The 20,463-nt window shown below is 40.8% G+C and overlaps 1 protein-coding gene and 1 long non-coding RNA gene across 19 annotated transcripts in view; one reads left to right on the top strand and one right to left on the bottom strand.

Moving 5' to 3' along the window:
- The window catches only part of ADAMTS9 (ADAM metallopeptidase with thrombospondin type 1 motif 9), a 170,737-nt gene that overhangs the window by 72,366 nt on the left and 77,908 nt on the right, over positions 1–20,463 (top strand). For all 3 annotated transcript variants that reach the window (XM_059940130.1, XM_059940129.1, XM_059940131.1), the window contains 9 exons: positions 286–496; positions 976–1,140; positions 2,956–3,120; positions 6,577–6,696; positions 9,624–9,728; positions 9,861–10,028; positions 11,775–12,044; positions 16,669–16,830; positions 18,966–19,142. In XM_059940130.1, the coding sequence (XP_059796113.1) occupies positions 286–496; positions 976–1,140; positions 2,956–3,120; positions 6,577–6,696; positions 9,624–9,728; positions 9,861–10,028; positions 11,775–12,044; positions 16,669–16,830; positions 18,966–19,142 (1,543 nt within the window). The remainder of the gene's footprint in view (positions 1–285; positions 497–975; positions 1,141–2,955; positions 3,121–6,576; positions 6,697–9,623; positions 9,729–9,860; positions 10,029–11,774; positions 12,045–16,668; positions 16,831–18,965; positions 19,143–20,463) is intronic.
- The window catches only part of LOC132375131 (uncharacterized), a 39,379-nt gene continuing 31,040 nt past the window's right edge, over positions 12,125–20,463 (bottom strand). For 15 of the 16 annotated variants that reach the window (XR_009505913.1, XR_009505910.1, XR_009505921.1 and 12 more), the window contains 2 exons: positions 16,680–16,856; positions 12,125–12,677 (listed from right to left, as the gene is read on the bottom strand). This is a non-coding gene — a long non-coding RNA (uncharacterized LOC132375131). Of the gene's footprint in view, positions 12,678–16,440; positions 16,857–20,463 lie in introns of all 16 variants that reach the window. The other variant, XR_009505914.1, reaches the window with a different exon arrangement.

Below are 20,463 nucleotides of genomic sequence, written 5' to 3'. Positions count from 1 at the left end.
TTTTCTTTTTGGTTGCTTGAATTTCAGATTGACTGTATCGGGGGAGAATCTTCACAAACATAGAACCACTGACTGTCACTCTGTGACTTACGTGTACATTGGCAGCCATGAAAAATACATGGAAATGCTGGTTTTAAATTGGATTTCAGTAACTGACTGTGGCTTTGGGTTTCATGGTATTTGAGTTAAGGAAGAAAACAGAGCTCAACTCTTCCACCAGTCAAGTCTCAATAAGACAAATATATTTAATAGAAATGTTGGTTTCTCCCTGTTGTTTATGCATAGGTGGCACGTGGCCAGCAGGAGTGAATGTAGTGCCCAGTGTGGCTTGGGTTACCGCACATTAAACATCTACTGTGCCAAATACAGCAGGCTAGATGGGAAGACCGAGAAGGTTGATGACAGTTTTTGCAGCAGTCACCCCAAACCAAGCAACCGGGAAAAATGCTCAGGAGAATGTAACACGGGTGGCTGGCGCTATTCTGCTTGGACTGAAGTAAGTTGGTTCTCACTCAGAGGGTCTTCTTCTTGGAGTAAGTCTGATTAGCTGATGATGGCTCCTTGCAGAGCTGCATTGAGAAATCCCATTTAGAGTACCATGATTGATTTATAATGGCTTCCCCCATTAAAACTACAGAAGAGTGCCATGATTGATTTGTAATGTCTAATGTGGGCATGGCATGTGGAAAATTGGGAGTGGTGGAAAAACTCAACAGAACACTTTTTTCATATCCCACAAGCTATGTCCAATTTTGTTTTCCTTTGCCAGTTTGCTAATATTGACTTCGGTATAAACCTGGTAAATAAATTGATAACATGAACAGATACCCCTAAAATAACAACTAGAATTGACCAGGCTTTGTTGGTTGGTTGTTTCTTAAGGACTGGAAGAGACAAGCCAGCCTAGCCAGTATCTTGAGCATGCTTGATGAGAAACTCAGCAATAATTTTATTTCATTTTTTTTGTCCTTTCAGTGTTCTAAAAGCTGTGATGGTGGAACCCAGAGGAGAAGGGCTATTTGTGTCAACACCCGTAATGATGTACTTGATGATAGCAAATGCACGCATCAAGAGAAAGTCACCATTCAGAAGTGCAACGAGTTCCCTTGTCCACAGTGGAAATCAGGAGACTGGTCAGAGGTGAGATGTGAAGGCTGTTATTTCCCCCAGCTCATCTCCGATACTCAATTCTGAGCCTCCCCCAGGTCAGTTCAAGGCTAGACCAGCTGCACCTTTCTCCCACCTCCTCTTGAGGAAACAACTCCAGTCTTCCACCTGCCCCATGACTGTCTCACTGGACATGACTGGTCCACTGGTGACCTCAGAGTCACAGTGGGTTTATCTGGATCACCCGCCATTGTAGCTTCTGTTGGTGATTTTTGAAGCTCCAGCTCCTCACCTTCCCTCCTCTTTGAGCCCTGGCTAAGTTGCTATAAAGGAAATCAGGGCTTTCTTTATTAATTATAAAGCTGCATTGGCTTCGATCTGAAGTCAAAAATAAGATTCCCTGATTTCTTATTTTTGAAATAAGAGAATTAGACCCCAGTGAGTGACCTATTTGATTACCCATCTAGTTGCTAGTGGAAAACTTGGGAAAAAGAGAAAGGAGCAGGCTGAGTATTCCAGATTTATGCTTTGCTTGTCCCTTACCCGATGAAGCGTAAGGCTAACCCTCCATTGTGTAGCATAGGTGGCCCGAGGACAGCAACTCGCTTTTATAGACAGTGTCAGTATTTCCTGGTGAGATTCTCACCGAGCAAGTGCCCCCCTCCACCTTTCTTCAGGGGAGCAAGTGGCAGGGGAACAGAAATTGCCTTATTTATGGGCCAAGTCAGGAATGTGGGGAAAGAGGTATTTCCCTGCTACAGCTTCTGCATCCATTCCCTTATGTCATCCGTGCAAGTGCAATATTAACTGTTTACTTTCAACATTAAATAAAATCTGAGTCGTAAAAGAATACTATTAACGCCTCTGAAATGGCAGACAAGTAACAGTGCATGTGATTAACAGTGTCTGACTCCTGGACAAATTAACAACAAACCTAGTTCTTATGTTCTATGTTAACTAAGTGGCCTTAGCTTCAATTCTAGTATTTAGTTAAAAAAAAAAAAAAGATGAAAGAAGGTATTGGGTTTAAGTTCTACTTAGATAGCTAATACTAGCTAAAGTATCATCTCAAATTAAGTAACAAACCTTTGCAAAAATACTTAATGAAATGGAAGTGGGAGATATCAAAGTATATATTCAGTATGATCCAACATTCCATAGCTAAAAAGACTGGGAAGAAAACAGCAAAATTTTAATAATAATTATCCCTAGGTAGGTAGTGAGATTTGGGGATCGTTATAGTTTTCTCTTTTATGTCTTTCTGTATTTCTCAAGTTTTCTACAATGAAAATAGGTAATAATGATGATTATATTTATTTATTTATTTATTTATTTAGATTATATTTAAGACTCATTGAATGAGCATGTGCTAAGTACTTCACTTGGATTTTTCTTACTTAGTTTTCACAATTCCTGGCAGTAGGCATTATTGTATTCCCAATTGTACAGATGAGAAAATTGAAGTACAGGGAGATCACTTAGTATCCACAGCTGATTAAAAACCAGTATTAGGATTAAAAACTAGGTTAGTCTGACTCGTAAATTCCCCACCCTTAACTCTTATGCTACCAAACCATGAATGCTGTTTTTCAGGATTTCAGAGCATGATGCTGTGTTAAGTTTATTCTGTGCTTGAAACTGGCCCAGAGCCTGGGTAAATACAGAATGAATGAACGAATGAGTGAACGCGTGAAAAGCATGAACCTTGATGTATTTACAAATTGCAACGACTGAGAGGAATTGCTGTGGGAAAAGAGCACACCTGGTCCTGTTAATCAATGGCTAATCCCCGGGAACCACAGTACATTGTTCAGAAATGACCCTGACTGGCTGTACCTTTTATTACAGTGCTTGGTCACCTGCGGAAAAGGGCATAAGCACCGCCAGGTCTGGTGTCAGTTTGGCGAAGATCGATTAAACGATAGAATCTGTGACCCTGAGACCAAGCCAGCCTCCATGCAGACCTGTCAGCAGCCAGAATGTGCGTCCTGGCAGGCAGGTCCCTGGGGACAGGTATTTTGAATGATAAAGTTCTTAACTACATTCTTTCCTTCTTATCTGGAGCGGGCCTGCAGAGGGACATTCCAGCGGCTGGGATTTAACCACTATGGCATGTGGCACGCACTGCACCTCCGTGGCGCCAAGTGATGGAAACTCTGCAACCATTTTGCCCCACTTCTGAGGGTTGCCGCTTGGCCTCCTGGAGCTGATTATTCCTTTTCCAGACCCACGTGCGTGTCTTCGCCCTTGGGTTAAAACTGTAGCTTGAGCACACACGAATTTGAACAAATTCACAACAGATCTCATGCCTGGCTGATGTTATCTACTAGCGTGCAGCTGTGGGTCTGTTACAGAATGTGATCCAGCGCCAGTGTCTTTGGCAGGAGGGTCTGGACTGGGATTTGGAAGGGATGTTTTGGCTCCCAGTGTCATGATTCCTACGTTCACCTCTCATAAATTATTCAGACTTTTCAAACAGAATTAATTAGATCAAAGGTTACAGGAATCATCTCTCTTTGAAAGAATCTTTTCCAAGCCCCCAGTGTAGGTTTCACAGTCATTTGAACTGTTCTTAAAGGAGAGAGTGAAAGTCTCCCTTGGGCTTGCATTTAAGAAGCCACTACTCTTGGAATTAAGTCTTTCCTAATATAGAAGCAAAAGCATTCCGGGTACTATTTAAGTAGCACTCCACGTTCCCAAGAGAAGCAAAGCAGCTGCTTGCTGTCACTTGTGTAATCTCTTTAAGAATGACTCTCCCTCCACCCTATCCAGCCACAGCCTCTTCCCTAGCTTACGTCTTCATTTCCAACATGGGTGCAGTAAATGAGAGCAGCTTTATCACTACACCCTTACAATTTCTACCGTTCACATTGGCACTCTTCCTCTCCATTACACAGCATCCTTGGTCAGAATGGTTGATCATGTTTGATCACGCTCATTAAACAGGGGGAGTCCACTCATGCCCCAGATCTTGCCTCCTTTTTGTCTATATCTGCTAGCTCTTGTAAATAATAACAGGAGGAGAGCACAGCTCAGGGCCACTGTTCAGATTTGAATATAACATCTTTTAGAACTAAAAGGCCTATTTTTTTATGTGTGTTTATACCAGGTCAGTCCTAGCCAGAAATTTGTCCTTCCTTTGACTGAACATGCAATTCAGGGCAACAGACTGTTTCTTAAAATATTGAAGAATAACGCATGTTCGTAAGAGAAGTTTTGCAAAAAGTAATTTAGCAAAAAGAAGAAAACCACACTCCTAGCTCTACACTGCAGAGTTAATACATTTATGATTGTCTCCTTATGTTTTAAAAACTAAAAATAGGATTGTATTTAATCAATTTTTTGTTAATTGAAGTAAAACGCACGAAACAAAATTAACCATTTTAAAGTGAACAAATCAGTGGCATTTAATACATTCAGAATGTTGTACAACCACCACCTCTATCTAGTTCCAAAACATTTTTGTCACCCCAAAATACTCATTAAGCAGTTACTCCCCATTTCCCCTTCACCCCTGCAGCCAACAATCTGCTTTCTACCTCCATGGATTTACTTATTCTAAGTATTTCGTACAAATGGAATCATACAATATGTGACTGTTTGTGTCTCTAGCTTCTTTCACATAGCATGATGTTTTTAAGGTTCATCCATGTTGTAGCACACATATGTACCTCATTCCTTTTTATGGCTGCACACTATTCCATGTATGGATATACCGTAATTTGTTTATCCATTTATCCCTCTAAAGACATTTGGGTCGTTTGCACCTTTTGGCTATTGTGAATAGTACTTAATTCTTCTGTAAATGTTTGGTAGAATTCACCAGTGAAGCCATCTGGTCCTGGACTTTTCTTTATTAAGAGGTTTTTGATTACTGAGTCAATCTTTTTACTTCTTATAAAAGTTCAAATTTCCTGTTTCTTTTTAAGTCAGGTTTTGTGATTTTTGTGTTTCTGGCTAATTAGTGTGTGTTTGGAAATTTGTGTGTTTCATCTAGATTGTCTAACATGTTGGCATATAATTATTCACCTTACTTTCATTATCTTTTTTTATTGCTGTAGAGTCAGTGGCAGTGCTCTTGCTTTCATTTCTGATTTTAGTTGTTTGAGTCTTCTCTCATTTTAGTCAGTCTAGGTAAAGATTTATAAATTTTGTTGATCTTTTTAAAGAGCCAACTTCTGGTTTTGTTGATTCTGTTGTTTTTCTATTCTAGTCTTTTTTTTTTTCCTTCTGCTAGTTTTGAGTTTAGTTCTTTTTCTAGTTCCTTAAGGTGTAAAGTTAGGTTATTGATTTGAGATCTTTTTTTTTTAATAATATACGTGTTTACAGACAAATTTCCCTCTGAGCACTGCTTTTGCTGCATCTTTATATTTATTAAAACATAAATTTTATGTTTTATTTTTGATTACATTCATCTGAAAGTACTTTCTAATTTCCTTTGTGATTTCCTCTTTGATCCACTGGTTATTTAAGACTCTGTTGTTTTATTTGCACATATGTGTGAATCTTTCAGTTTTCCTCCTGTTATTTCTTTCTAACTTCACTCCACTGTGGCCGGAGATGATACTTTGTGGGATTTCAGGGTTTTAAAATTTATTGAGACTTGTTTTGTGGCCTAATATATGGTCTCTACTGGAGAATGTTCCATGTGCATTTGAGAGGAACGTGTAATATGGCAGGGGGGCAATAAGCAAAAATGTCTCAACACTTTGCTACTGAAATTTGGCAATAAGCACTCACCTAGTTGCTTTAAGTGTTTGATTAGCTTCCAGAGTTAAAAAAAAAAAAAAAGATTCTGCCATTTTTTGTCAGCTTAATAGTTGCTGCAGTGGAGGGATCGACTCTTGGAGCTTCCTGAACTGCCATTTCCATGACATCACTCCCTCTACTTACTGTTTTTTAGATGCTTTTTAAATCCAACAATTAGGCTTAGTGGCTACATTTTCCTTATGATCTGTTTGCCATGGTGCATTTAATTGACTTTTGGTTCTTGCCTAGTTAAGTGGTTTCTAATATTTTGCCTTTTATAAATAATATTGCAAAGACCATTCTTATACAAAAATATTCATGCAAACTCTGATAATTGCTTTAGGAAAATTTTCCAGAAGTCAGATAAGAACTATATAAAGTACCTATTTTAGCCACAGCATTCTGCTAGGTACAGTGTGAAAGATGTAAAAATGATTGAAATGTACTCCCCTCCTTCCAGGGGTTCACAGTCAAGGAACTGAACTCCTACAAACATAATTCCAATGGGAGGCAGAAATAATTCCATGTAATATCTTGATAATCGATCAGTATAATTGTACAGAGTAGGATTACCTGCTTTTACCTACTATCTTTGAGTGCCAGCCCTCTGGCCCACTATGATGGAAATATTTTTTCTCTTGTAGAATGTTATAGGTAAAGTTAGGGAAAGAGAACATTGGCTAGATTGTATATACTTTCTGTTTTCTTTCTTTCCCCCAGTGCAGTGTCACTTGTGGACAGGGATACCAGCTAAGAGCAGTGAAATGCATCATTGGGACATACATGTCAGTGGTGGACGACAATGACTGCAACGCAGCAACTAGACCAACTGATACCCAGGTAAGTTTCCTTGGTCCAAATCAGTTTTTGGCTTTGGGCACTGATGCCAAAACTTCCCAGGAGCTCATTCAAAACTGAAGTCCTTTCATAGTTAAGTATGTAGGTAGAGGAAACAGTAGACTAACTAAATTGTTCTGGATTTACTTATTTGTTACATTCTGGATCTAATATTTTGATGTACCAGTTTTGTTCTTCTCTGCTTATTGGAATTGTATGTAGGCTTGATTCTGATTCTTATTGGGTGGCAAAGGTTGACTCTTTGGGCTGGTTTTCTTGAACTCAGATTTTTTTATGATTTCACTGTAGGGTTTGGCAAATAGTATCATATGTTCAGGTTGCATGTGCTGGAGCTGGCTTGTTCCAGCTCACAAGCGATGGTTGGTAAATTTTCAGAAATTTTGCAAGCTGGTTGTTAAATACAGCCATTATTAAAAATTGAAAATAAAAACCTATAAATAAATAGATGATATTAAAAATTAAGTTGAGAAATACTCACTTTTCCCTTTCTAATTATTTTCCTGTAGTTTACTCTGATTTACATTACATTTGTATGTATTTGCATGGTGGAAATACTGTATAGTGGTGAGCTACTGCACATCCCTTTTTAACTCTGTGTTCATGGATATCAAGTTGGTAGCTTGAAATTGGCCATGGTGAGAGTACTTAACACCTCAGAAATCAGTAGATGCTGTAATTCAGAGTTTAATTGATTGTTGTATTGATTGTTTAGACTCAAAAAAGTGAGGGAACAAATGTTAATAATGCAGACTAAACTTTTAAAAGTCTTGTGTCTGCAGCTGTTATGTTGTAAATAGCATAAAAAAATAAGGAAATATTTTTCTGGTATTTGAAAATTATTTTCTGGTTCAGCAAAGAAATTGTTCATGTCATTGGGTGAGTGAGTGAAGTTCTGACATACATCTTCATTGTTTCTCTTTCATGATACTCTTTTTTTTTTTTTTTTTAAACATCTTTATTGAAGTATAATTGCCTTACAATAGTGTGTTAGCTTCTGCTTTATAACAAAGTGAATCAGTTATACATATACAATATGTTCCCATTTCTCTTCCCTCTTGCATCTCCCTCCCTCCCACCCTCCCCATCCCACCCCTCTAGGTGGTCACAAAGCACCGAGCTGATCTCCCTGGGCTATGCGGCTGCTTCCCACTAGCTATCTATTTTACATTTGGTAGTGTATATATGTCCATGACACTCTCTTACCCTGTCACATCTCACCCCACCCCCTCCCCCATGATACTCTTAAATGTAAACAAAATATCAACTGACATTCATGTCAGAACTACACTTGTCCAGCAACGACAACCATCGTTCAGCCACAGATTCAAGAGTTCAGCAAAAACAACAAAAGTATTCTGTGAGAATCAACTGGCTCTATGAAATTTAAAATAAAGAATTGTATATTTTATTGTTATTTGTAAATTTTATGCTACATGTTCTTTATATCAGAAAAAAGTATAATAAACAAGCATATATATACATGCATAGGTGCATGTAATATGTGTGTATGTATATATGTATATACACATACATATCTATACACACACATAAGCACGCCTTGTTTCTCGAGAGAGCTAGTTGGTAATCATTCACCAGCACGCTATTCCATGTGGACCTTGATTTTGGCATCATTTGTGTAAGGAGAATATGTAAAGAGAAGACTTGGGTTTGCAGATCAGCTTTGCTAATTGCGGAAGATAGGATTTGAACCCAGACTACACCCAGAAGTTATGCTCTGAGGCCCCATCTGGCCACTGTACTGCCTCGGCTCTGAGTGCCCTCAGTCTGCTACTTGGCAACATGTGTTGTTGATGGATGCAGAGTCTCAAAAAAGGAAATGAATATGGCAGTGTTGTTCATGCTGTCATTGCTGATCAGTTAACCAAACACCACTTGTGACTCGTGTCATCTTTATTTTTTTTATTGAAATGTTCCAACCCACTGCATGATAAATGCCTGGGAATTAGCTGCGACATCTAAACACGCAGAAAGTAAGGTCTTAGCGACTCCCTTAGCGATTCACAACATACGTTTCTAAGTTATTCAGTAATATCCATGGACTGACTATAGGGCAGCTCCTGCAGCTGCAGCATGTGAATAAATTTTTCACTGTGCGACAAGTTCCCTGTGCCATTCTTTGGACCCCAGGCAGAGGAATAGTCAAGGTCTGAACCAAATAACAGAATTTCCTGTTCAGTTGGTAAGCTTCCTAGAGTCACTACAGCACTGAGCCTCCAGCACTTTGCACTGTGCCCAGGGCATCGTGGGCATTTAATGGGTATGTATTTAATCCAAGAACATTTGATAACCACTGAGGCTGGGAATGATTGTGAACAGGTGTGTACTTCCGATTTCCCATTTGGAAATCTGGGAATATTACCTACGCATGGATAACCTCAGTCCATCATAGGAATTGCCTCTGAGTGACTGAGGGGTGTGATATAAATTCTAGGCTTTGTGATGAATACACGTCTTGTATCTAGAGTTGACCTTCTTTGGGGCCTCAGGAGCTATCTGTGGGTACACTCGGAAAGCAAGTTCATGGTTAGCAAAATCTGATTAGGAAGTGAATTGAAATGTAGGAGCAGAAATTGGCCTGCAGAATGTTTCAAAAAATTAACAGTTAATAATTTTAAAAGGGTATGCTGCTCTTTCCTAAACTGTGTGTCATTTTACAATATCTTCTTCACACAAACAGGTAAATAAATGTGGTTTTGTATTAAGGCACCCACAAAGGGGCTCAGATTATATCCCATTTCACAGTTGAATTTGTAGTTGGGGGCTGAGAGATGTCACTTGACTTGCCCCAAATCACCCAGAAGTCTGAGATCTTAGAGTTCTTAGTCCTTATATTTGTATACGCCATGACTGAAAGGTAACTTTGGTCTTTTCTTCCCATCCGCGTCTAGGACTGTGAATTACCATCTTGTCACCCTCCCCCCGCTGCCCCGGAAGCAAGGAGAAGCACACACAGTGCTCCAAGGACCCAGTGGCGATTTGGGTCTTGGACGCCAGTAAGAACGGAAGAAGTAGAGAGGGTGGGAGGGAAGGCAGACGTTCTCTGACACGACTTGAGAGAGTAGGTTTCTATCCAGTGAGTGACTGTTTCACATGACGTCTCTGCATTGTTTTCTTCCAACACCCAGTGCTCAGCCACTTGCGGCAAAGGTACGCGGATGAGATATGTCAGCTGTCGGGACGAGGATGGCTCTGTGGCTGACGAGAGTGCCTGTGCAACCCTCCCTAAACCAGTGGCCAAGGAGGAATGTTCTGTGACCCCCTGTGGGCGGTGGAAGGCTCTGGACTGGAACCCTGTAAGCAAGTGAATTCTCTGGAATTGGGAGGGGACTCGGGGAGCCGTAAGGGGGATGACTAGTCGTGAGTCCCCAAGGTCAACGGGTCCTATTTTAGAATTGGACTTGGTTGTGAGATATTCTTCTCCGCGTATGTGCAGCTGGTATGAATCTTAGCCAGATGTGCAAGAAATGCACATTTTTTAAAAATGTGTAAATCAACTTACAACCCCTTAAGCCCACATCCTGTTGGACTGGTTGGAAAATGCAGTCTTAACTGAGCCAAGTCCCATTAGAAAGTAGTAGGCTTGTGGAGTACCAGAAGTAGCAGGGAGAAGTGGGGGCAGTAAAGGGAGAGGGCCTCAACTTGCATCTGGGTGCCTCCTGCACCCCATGGTCCCTTCAAGTCCTGTGCCTCTGGCTTCCCTGCCGAGAGTGAGAAGTAGGAACCCTCAGGCAATGCTGGGGACCCAGCCTCCTGTGCACACCAGGAACCACCTGTGGACTTTTATAAAAGTAGAAAAACCTTTGTGTTCAGGTAACTCCTGCTTTCTGTCTTGCAAAAGCTCCCGAGTCCAGGAAATACAGAGCTTAGGACAGGTGAAGAGAATGGAGATGAATATCTCAATAAATACCATAATACATATATGAAATTTGAGAGCTGGATTCAGAGAGAGCTGTGTAAAAATCCAGACATTGACATTAACTGGCTGCATGACCTTGAGCAGTCTGCTGTTAGTCCTTGAACCTCAGTTTCTTCTGCTCTTAAAAGAGGCCAAAAAGAATATCTACCTTATAAGGCTGTTGTAAGGATTATTTGAGATTCTGTCTATTAAATGCTTAGAACAAAGAAGGTGCTCAGTAAATGGTAGATAATCTCACTCTCATGCCCTGAGCTTCCAAACATACACACATACATCTATCAGATCCATCTGTCTACTCACCAGGTATTTAGAAAGAGCAGTGACTGACAAATAAGAAAGTCCTTGCCTTTATGAAGATCATTCCAATGGCGATTCCAGTCAATGAGCAAATAAAGATATAAATACATGGTATAGCACCAGATACTGATACATACCAGAAAAAAGGTCAAACACAGTAATGGCAGAGAGAAAGAGGTGATGTGCTTTTAGATGAGGTGGTCAGAAAAGGCCTCACATTGCACTGAGCAGGGCTTGCATGGAGTGAAGCAGTGAACCACATGGATATCCGTGTTGTACAGCAGAAAGTAGAGCAGCTGCAAAGACCCTAAGACAGGGGTGTTCTTGGCCTGCTCAAAAAGCATCCATAAGGCCCGTGGGGCTGGAGTGCAGTGTGGAGAGTGATAAGAGATGTGTCAAAAAGGTAGCCAGGGGCCACATCATGAAGGGCCTACTAGGTCAAGGTAAGGACTGTGGACATTATTCACAGTGAATTGGGAAGTCACTAGGTGAATGACATGATTTGACTATTGTTTGCAAGGGGCATGGTTTATGATATGTGGATAACAGACTTGGGTTGGGAGGAAAGCGTCAAGATTACAAACAGGAGCCCAGCTGAAAGGCCACTGCAATAGTCCTGGCAAGGGAAGGCGGTGGCCTGGACTAGGGAGGTGATGGCAGAGATGGTGGGAAGTGACTGATGGGGATGTATTTTGCATACTGGGCCGGCAGGGCTTCTCCATGAAAGTGACCATGAAGTGGGAAGAAAAGAGACGGGGATATGCTAGGGTTTTGGGCCTGAGCAACTGGCTGAACCACCCTTTCTCTTTCTGAACGTCCAATGTAGTGCTCTGTGACATGTGGGCAAGGGAGGACCACCCGGCAAGTGGTCTGTGTCAACTACAGTGACCACGTGATCGATCAAATCGAGTGTGACCCGGATTATATCCCAGAAACCGACCAGGACTGTTCCATGTCACCATGCCCTCAACGGACCCCAGACGGTGGCCTCGCTCAGCACCCTTTCCAAAACGGGGATTATCGCCCCAGGAGCGTCAGCCCTAGCCGCACCCATGTGCTGGGAGGAAACCAGTGGAGGACCGGCCCCTGGGGAGCAGTGAGTATTCCCTGAAGCCTTTGCGAATTTGCTTTCTTCTCTTTCATTTGATGTAGTGCTTGGAGGGAAACAAAACTAGAAACACCTCTGGAGCATGTTTATGTCAGAAGGGATTGACACTGTGCATTTTCATTTGTTGAGGTTAATTGCAGTCCCGGAAGGGGTATCACTTGAGACAGTCTGCCCACACCTCTAAGCTACCTTAACTGGGTGGAGGAGGGGGTGTCCCTGCTGGATGATTTGATCAGGCAGCTTCCTGGAAGGTAATGTGAAGCTGTGATGATTGATCCTGGAGGTGGCAGGCAGCTCTTACCTGAAGGAAAATTAAAAGGGCAAAAGAACTTTTCTGAAAGGGAGTTTTTAATGAAAGTCATTTTCCTTCTTGCTATTTTCCAGGTGAGTGTAGTCTTGAAGTGGCACAACGGCTATGCCATTTGTAGTAGTATATCATTGTCTTGGATTAGGAGAGAAGGACTAGGCTGGGTAAAATCTGTGCTGAGGGAAAATACCATAACTGAATGGTTATCAGCACAGGCTTTAAGGAAAGATGCCTCTGTTTGATCCAAGGACTGGCACTTGCAAATTTTGGTGTCTTTGGCAGGTCCCCTCTCCTCTTTGAGCCTGTTTCCTCACCTGTAAAACAAAGTTAACAATAACTCCAACTTTCTTGGGTTGTCGTAAGAATTAAATACAACGATGCGAATAAAGTGTTTTACACTCTGCCCACCATCGTGAAGATTTAATAAATGTGGACGATTATTTTTATTGTTATCGTTATCTTTGTCCTTCAAATTAGGAAGACCTTGACACATGATATTTAGCATTCAAAGGAAAAATATGCTTTTGAAAGTTTTAGAATTTTTATTGAATAATTTTCCAAAAAATAATTTTATTGTGGAATACTGGACATGTCTAAAGGAACTTCAAGGAGGGGTAAGGTAGCAAGGGACCCTGGGGAGATATGGGGAGTTTGGTGTTTATTAATCACTCATGAAGTCTTCTTTTTAATTGTTTACTATTCATTTCCTTCTAGTACTGCTAATTGTGTTTAATTATTTCTGGACTAAAAAGCATTAGAAGGAACCTGTCAGTTTCCCACCATGGTTATGTTTCAATAAATTAGGTTTACTTTCCTGTGAATGCAGATAGCCACTGAGTGTTTTCACACACTGCACCTGTTGGTTGTAAGCAGAACATCTGCCTGGGACCTTCACCGCCTCATTCTCCTCCCTTACTTCCCACTTTGAGGCTTCCTTTGCCTGGGTTAGAAGAAATTTGAGTTCTGAGAAATTAAAGGGTGATCAAGAGAGGTCATCACTGAGTGTCCCATGATTTTTCCAGTGGAAAAAATTCACAACTCAAACATGTGTATTCTAATGATAACACTAGAACTTTAAAAAAAAAAAAAAAAGGCACTGGAAGCTATTCTTATTTAGGACTACATATGTGGATAATACATTCCTTTAAGATTGAATGATTCTGCCCTTGGGCAGAGTTCCCAATTAGGGAGGATTAGGTAACCTTTTTGCAGCAATGGACAATACCATTCTTCTCATTGTGCCTGTTTTTTGTTTGGGGATTTTTTTTTTTTCCTAAGTGAAGTGAGGCTGAAGGTGGACAATGTGATTTTTCAGCTCTAGGCTGACGTGCCTGACTTACTCCCAGGAGAGTGTGGCATGTGTACACATCTCTGCGTGGTTCGGGATGCATGGCTCTTCCTGCCTGCCACAGCAGGAAAGGCGGCAAAGAATCACGAGCACTAGAGAATGGGAATCTAACGTTTTCAGTAGTTTCTGGAATCAGAACCTCATTTTACAGTATGTTTTTGCATAAACCTGAACCTTCTGTAAGTTTTTTGGTGTGTTACCAACTAGGGGTCTCTGGTTGCAAGCAAAAGAAAAGGAATTGATTCCTTCAAGGGAAAGCAAAACAAACAATACTGTTCATTTAGCCCCAGTAGAGACTGGGACCAGAACATCTTCAGGGATCTAGCTAGGGGTTGGCAAATTTTTTCTGCAAAGGTCCAGGTAATAAATATTTTCAGCTGTGTGGACAATGCAGTCTCTGTTGCAGCTAACCAGCTCTGCTGTCTTAGCACAAAAGCAGGCATGGACAATATGTAAACACATGGAAATGGCTGTGTTCCCATAACACTTGAGTTATAAAAACAGCTTGCAGGCCAGATTTGGCCGCCAGGCCAAATGCCAATCTCTGATCTCTAGATGTAACAGTATCTACAGTATAATTTCTTTAAGGAGTTTCTGTCTTAATGAGCCCTTTTCAACTCTGAACCACCCTTGAGTTGCTCTGCTCAGGATTCAAATTCCCAGGAAAGTCTGATTGGCTCAGCCCGTTCCTCTTAACTCCTTGATCAGGGAAATGTAGAGCATCTTAAAACACAGTCCCACTAAGGTGACATCCATTGGGGGAGAAATGATTCCTTAAAGGAAAATTGGGCTGCCAGGTGTTAAGGGGAGGTATAGTAGGCAGATAAAAATACCAGACGTCCATCATCTCTTGCTTCCCTAGTGGCCATTCTCTCTTGTTTTGTTCAGTGTGCATGATAGGTACAGGGTTTGTTCGGAGGAACGTTTACCTGGGAAAACATGTCATCTAAAGAGGACAGGAAAATTGTTAACAAAGTAAGTCCAGAGTGAAATTCTGCAATATGGGAATGGAACTAAGAATCCCTGTTAATCAAAAAATGGCAAAATTGGACCTGAGAAAGATGATGTACAATACTTCACCTGTGTATGGGAGTATAAAGACCCAGGCCAATGCTGGGTTCAGAACTGTGCAAGCACAAGTTCTAGACTGTATGGCGCAATTGCTTGGCCCCCAGCTGAGCGCTTTCTCTGTTTGGTCAGACTCTCAATAGGAAGCATCTGACTGGTCACTGGGCAGCCAGTAGATTAGTTGACCTTGGATTTGTTATCCTTCCTTGCTCCACTCAGCCATATTGAAGGGAGGGTAGCATGTGGTTTCTGGAACTATTGCTTCTAGAAACTCTAATTGGATCAGGCAGTAGATCCTGTGACCAGCACTATAGGATCTAATAGGGATACAAGTATGACATTGATCCCCGCTGAAGGAGCTTACCATTTTATTGGGACAATAACACAGGTGACATAATAAACAATTAATACAAGATTTTATTATCAGAGGAAAAACTCAAGGGCCAAAATATATATATTCCAAATCTGTTTACAATATGGAAGGTCCTTCCTAATGTTTTAAATTCTGGTCCCCAAACAAAGCCGATTAAAATAATAGGTTTCTGTGTTTCTCGCATAATAAGTTGTTTAAAAGTAGAAAACAAATATTTTTAAGTTTCGAGTGAGTATATCAGAACCCTCAGAGAATAGAGGTAGGATTTTTGTAAATCAAAAATTACCTAAATATTTGCTCAGACAGAATTCATAAATCTATTTTCCTGTTCTACATTTAAAAATTAAACTCAATATATTTGAAAATCATTCATAATTTGACCAGCATAGGCAGGGAAATTGAACTGAAGTCCAGTACAATAAGCAAAAGATAAACATTTTCACATCTTTATATGGAAGAAGCCAACCAGCAAGGAGCAGTGTTTATGGGTATTTTGAAATAACACTGGTTTGAGCTGGGGTTTGATAGCACAAATCAGCCATTGGAACCGGGAACTCAAAACAATGTTGCAGATGCGGTCGGAGACTTGATAATTCGTGAGAATTGGATTGCTTGGAGGACTAGATGGTTGTTTTACAAGCAAACAGATTGTACAAGTTAAGGGTCAGAGTGAAGGAGACCAGCAAACACATCGGGTTTCAAAAGATAAGGAAATTATGGAAAGAAAAAAACACTCAAGATGTAGATAAATAAGAGAGCTATGAGAAGCTTGTGTGGGAAATTAGCTGAAGGGTGAACATAATTTTGTGACAACCATGAGAGGGAGTAAGCACTAAGCTCATGCACCTGAAGAGAGGTCTGTCAATATGGAATTCAAGTTCACTGAGGAATAAAAATAAAGAGGGACAACAAATCTTGCTACCATTAGCCACGGAAGTAGAGGCTTTTGCCAAGGGAAAGACGGGAACGTTACCTGCAAGGAAATGATATGTAAGTGACATTCTGTGATGCTTTCCTTGGGTAATTGAAGGAGTTAGTACAGAAGCTTAATTTCAACAACTGGCAATTCCTGAATCATGTGATTTGACCCTGGTGTTGAAAGGGAAGTTAAATGTTGTTTCTAAATAAGCGCTTGTAGTTTTGAAAAGAAGAGAATTTCCCAGTAGACTGTGGTGTCAGTCAGCGAGTCTGTACCTCTCAGAGATGCAAAGGATGAATAGGACAGCTTTGGAAATCCCAAGACATGATCACTTATTAGGCATTTATTAAACACCTACTGAGACCTAACCTGCGCAAGAGGGAAGCCGTGTTTCTGTCCTCCAGGTGCTGCTAAGACGTGAACTTTAAACAGCCCCACGGAAGGGAGGTTCTCAGTATTGGTTTCTGTCCATCGTGGACAACTTGAGAATGGTTTCTGCCACATTTGTCTCTGACCCTTCAACCAGCTGCTTTTTGTGTCCCTGAGATGGAGATCGAGGTAGGGATTAACCTGTTGACTGATGTCTGCTGTGTTCAGTGTTCCAGTACCTGTGCTGGTGGGTCCCAGCGGCGTGTTGTTGTGTGTCAGGATGAAAATGGATACACCGCCAACGACTGCGTGGAGAGAATCAAACCCGATGAGCAGAGATCCTGCGAATCTGGCCCTTGCCCTCAGTGGGCTTATGGCAGCTGGGGAGAGGTGAGAGCAAACTCCACTTATACATCCTTTGGGAAAAACCAAACACCAAACAGTGTTATTGTTCATAGTTTATTTGAAGAAAAGAACTAGCTCTAGTTAAAGCTTCTTGATTTCAGGTTAACTAGGAGAACTGTCTTAATTCTGGACTATTTTAAAAGTGCATTTATTACCAAGTAGAGACAGCTTGACTACACAGGAGAGAAAAGTTAGGAAAGAATGCAGATAAATGCTAGTTTAAATTGTTAACCTCTGCTGATTAAAACATGGGTGCTTTTAAAGTGATTGAAAATGTGTGTTAAATCAGTCAATGGAAATTTTGCCATCTTCTTCATAGTTTTGGGGTGTTTGTGGTGCACCCTTGTTCCCATGGCATCGTGTCTCCTAATATTTCAAATCCCTGATGAACCAGAATGAATAGGAGCTGTTATTCCTATCAAAGGTGATGCATTTTAATTGTAGAAATGAATAATTAGCTGTATAGTCTCAAATAATAAAATTCTTCAGCTGTTACCTTTTAAGAATTGCCTGCTATGACCGATGAAAGGCAATAGAATATTTGGAGCAGGCAAAACTGGGTCCCATTCCCAGGCCTGGCTCTTACAAGCTTTGTGGCTTTAACAAATAATATAACTTTGCCAAATGTCTGTATTCTTGTCTATAAATGGGAATAATAATGGCACTCACTTCACATCTATTATATGAGATAGTGTGTCAAAATCCTAGCCCATAGCCTTCAATCACAGTTAACTGCTTTTATAATAATGATAATCAGTATTATTACTACCAATAATACTGATTATCATTAGTATTACTATTATTATGGAATGGGGTTTTGAGCCACTGTCATGTGTAGGACTTTAGATGCTTATTGTTTTATATTTAATTAACAAAGAATATATCTCTCTACTCTTGAATCCACAGGGAGAACACATATTTAGAGTTTGTTGAGTTGTTCTGTCTTGACTCTAAAATTTATAAAATAACACACGAGGATTAACATCGTGGAGACCCCCCCCACCCCTGCCAAGAGGGGAACAAAGACACATGAGATGGACGGGCATGTTTGTCCACACCCCTGGCTAAACGAAATCACGTGTCCACATTTCATGCTTTCATCCACGTAACCTAGTAGTCATAGGCACTCATAACGGAGAGTTTGTTAACTTTCGGTGATAATACGTCATTCTGGAGGGCTTTGCTGAAAGGCCGGAAGGGGAAGTCAGGTTTGGAGACGTGTATACTGTGGGTTTCCCAAAACTCCTCGTAAAGTTCTGTCCCGTGGGGCCTGTGCTTCAGCTTCTGTAATTGGATAGAAGCCAGGAGAGTACACGCATTTGCTGGGATGCTGGCTGTCAGCACGGACCAGATCATTCCAAATTCTGTGGGAGATCTGGCCTTGACACAGCAGGGGAACAGTCAGTGTTCCTGGATGTGAGCACAGCGGTACTGTCCAAGAAATACAACTTGTTCCTGCCTCAGAAGTGTGGGTCTAGCCAACAGTCAGAACCTTATCCAATGTTCCCACCACACTGTTTACTCATCCTAGGGGAAAGCCATCATTATCCTCAGATTCAGAGATAACATAAAATATTTGAACGTCAGAAAGGTCTATGGAGACTAGAGTCACAGAATAGACAAAGGTTGGTGACAACTTCTTAGAGGTTGCCAGAAAATAAAACAAGCTAAGTCATTATTTCCTTTATTTGGTACTGAGTGGTTTTTAGATTTTTATTTGTTTCTTTGATTTTTGGTTTTGAATACCTCAAAAAAAGGCTGTAGTCTTATCCTAGACACCTGCTGTTGAATTGACTTTGATCAAGTGAAACTCTCTTAAGCTCAGTTGCCCCATATATAAAATGGGGCAAATAATTACACTCTCCTCTTGATGAGATAATATATATATAAGCACTTAGTACAGATGAAGAGCAAATGCTCAATAAACAATACCTACCATGAAAGTAGAGGGCTCCAGTCTGCTGCGTATATTACTTTTGGTAACTCAGCTTCGTTCTGCCTACAGACTTATCTTGCCTGATGCTGTAATAGAGTCTGGCTAAGACGTTTTTCTTACGGGAAAAGAAAATTTGCCACTGGCTGTTCAGGCAAAATAACTGCCTTCCTTTTTCTTCTTCCAGTGTACTAAGCTGTGCGGTGGAGGCTTGCGGACAAGACTGGTGGTCTGTCAGCGGCCCAGCGGGGAACGGTTTCTAGATCTGAGCTGTGAAATTCTTGACAAGCCTCCAGATCGAGAGCAATGTAACACACATGCTTGTCCTCAAGACGCTGCATGGAGTACTGGCCCTTGGAGTTCGGTACGGCCCTAACTATTCATGTTTGTTAAGCAAAATACGTAACTAACATGCCCAATTCCAAGGTGTTCTGGGTCACTCCTTTGAGACAGATAATTATCCTCTTCACAAGGGCATCCCTGAAACTGTGCTATACACAGTCTGCTATTTTCTTCATATTGACATACAACAGAATTAATTTTTTTTATGAGATTGCCAAAGTGACTTTACAGGTGACTTGTACCTCATACAGGCCTTTGCCAACGCCCAGAAGTAGCATCCTTTCCTATAACTAGACTATATATATTTGTGTGTGTGTGTGTGTTTTTTTTTAAGAAACTACATAACTCCGTGCCGTTATTAAGCTCCAAAGTGATTTAAGCAGACAACTCAAAAGCAGATATTCTTTCCTTTTCTAAGCTGGTAGTTTTGACTTTGGTGGGAAGATACCTGCTTATTGAGGCCAAAGCAATTTTTGATTCAGAGACTATACCTTGCCTCTCTGTGACTCGGGTACAGCTCTCAACACAGACACCAAAAAGGTTGTGCCCACAAAATCGACTGAAACCATTTGGAAAATTCAAAAGACCAAAAGTGGACTCAGTGACCTGATGCCATTCAAGGCATCTGAAATGTTCTCTCTTCTATCAAGACACAAAGCCTGTTTGAGACCATTTTTTTCTTTGGTCCTAGGCTTCCTTTGCGATCTACTTTTAAATGACATTGTGAGACAGATTGGCCACTGTAAATACTGTGCAAACTTCTGGGGCAGCTCTTGGCAAACAGAAGGATAGGCTATGTCAAAACGATACTGTGGCTAAATTGTGCCATAGGTATGGAGTCATTAGGGCTGTTTCATGTAAATAGAGTAAACATTCCTGTGAATACATTAATTGCACTGAAGCTGAATTAATATTATACAAAGTCATATCCAAAAGACTTTTTTATTCCATAGGGTTCTGAGGAAAAGTCTTAACCATTCCTAAAACCAACTAAAGAGCAGATTAACTGACCTGACATGGCTAATACCTGTTGACACTTCTAAGAGTCAAGGGTTTCAGTGTCAGAGATTGTGTCTGCAGGTAGAACACTAGCTGTATAACTACTGTACTTTGTATTAAGTAGAAATCTAGAAGAATTTAGAGCGTTATCTCAACTGGTACTATTCAGCTGGGCTCTAAGGATTTTATTCAAGGGCATTTCAGATGTATTGTTCACCCAGAGTATTTTGTCTGCAATACTGGCACTCTCCCAAAATGAACATTTTGAAAAAGATCAGAAATAACCTTAGAATATCAAGAACATCTTCTGACATTCCAGCTTCCCTAAGTCACCTATTACATAT

The sequence above is a fragment of the Balaenoptera ricei genome, chromosome 11, assembly GCF_028023285.1.
Source record: "Balaenoptera ricei isolate mBalRic1 chromosome 11, mBalRic1.hap2, whole genome shotgun sequence".
NCBI lineage: Eukaryota > Metazoa > Chordata > Mammalia > Artiodactyla > Balaenopteridae > Balaenoptera > Balaenoptera ricei.
This window is presented reverse-complemented; position numbering and strand designations above follow the sequence as displayed.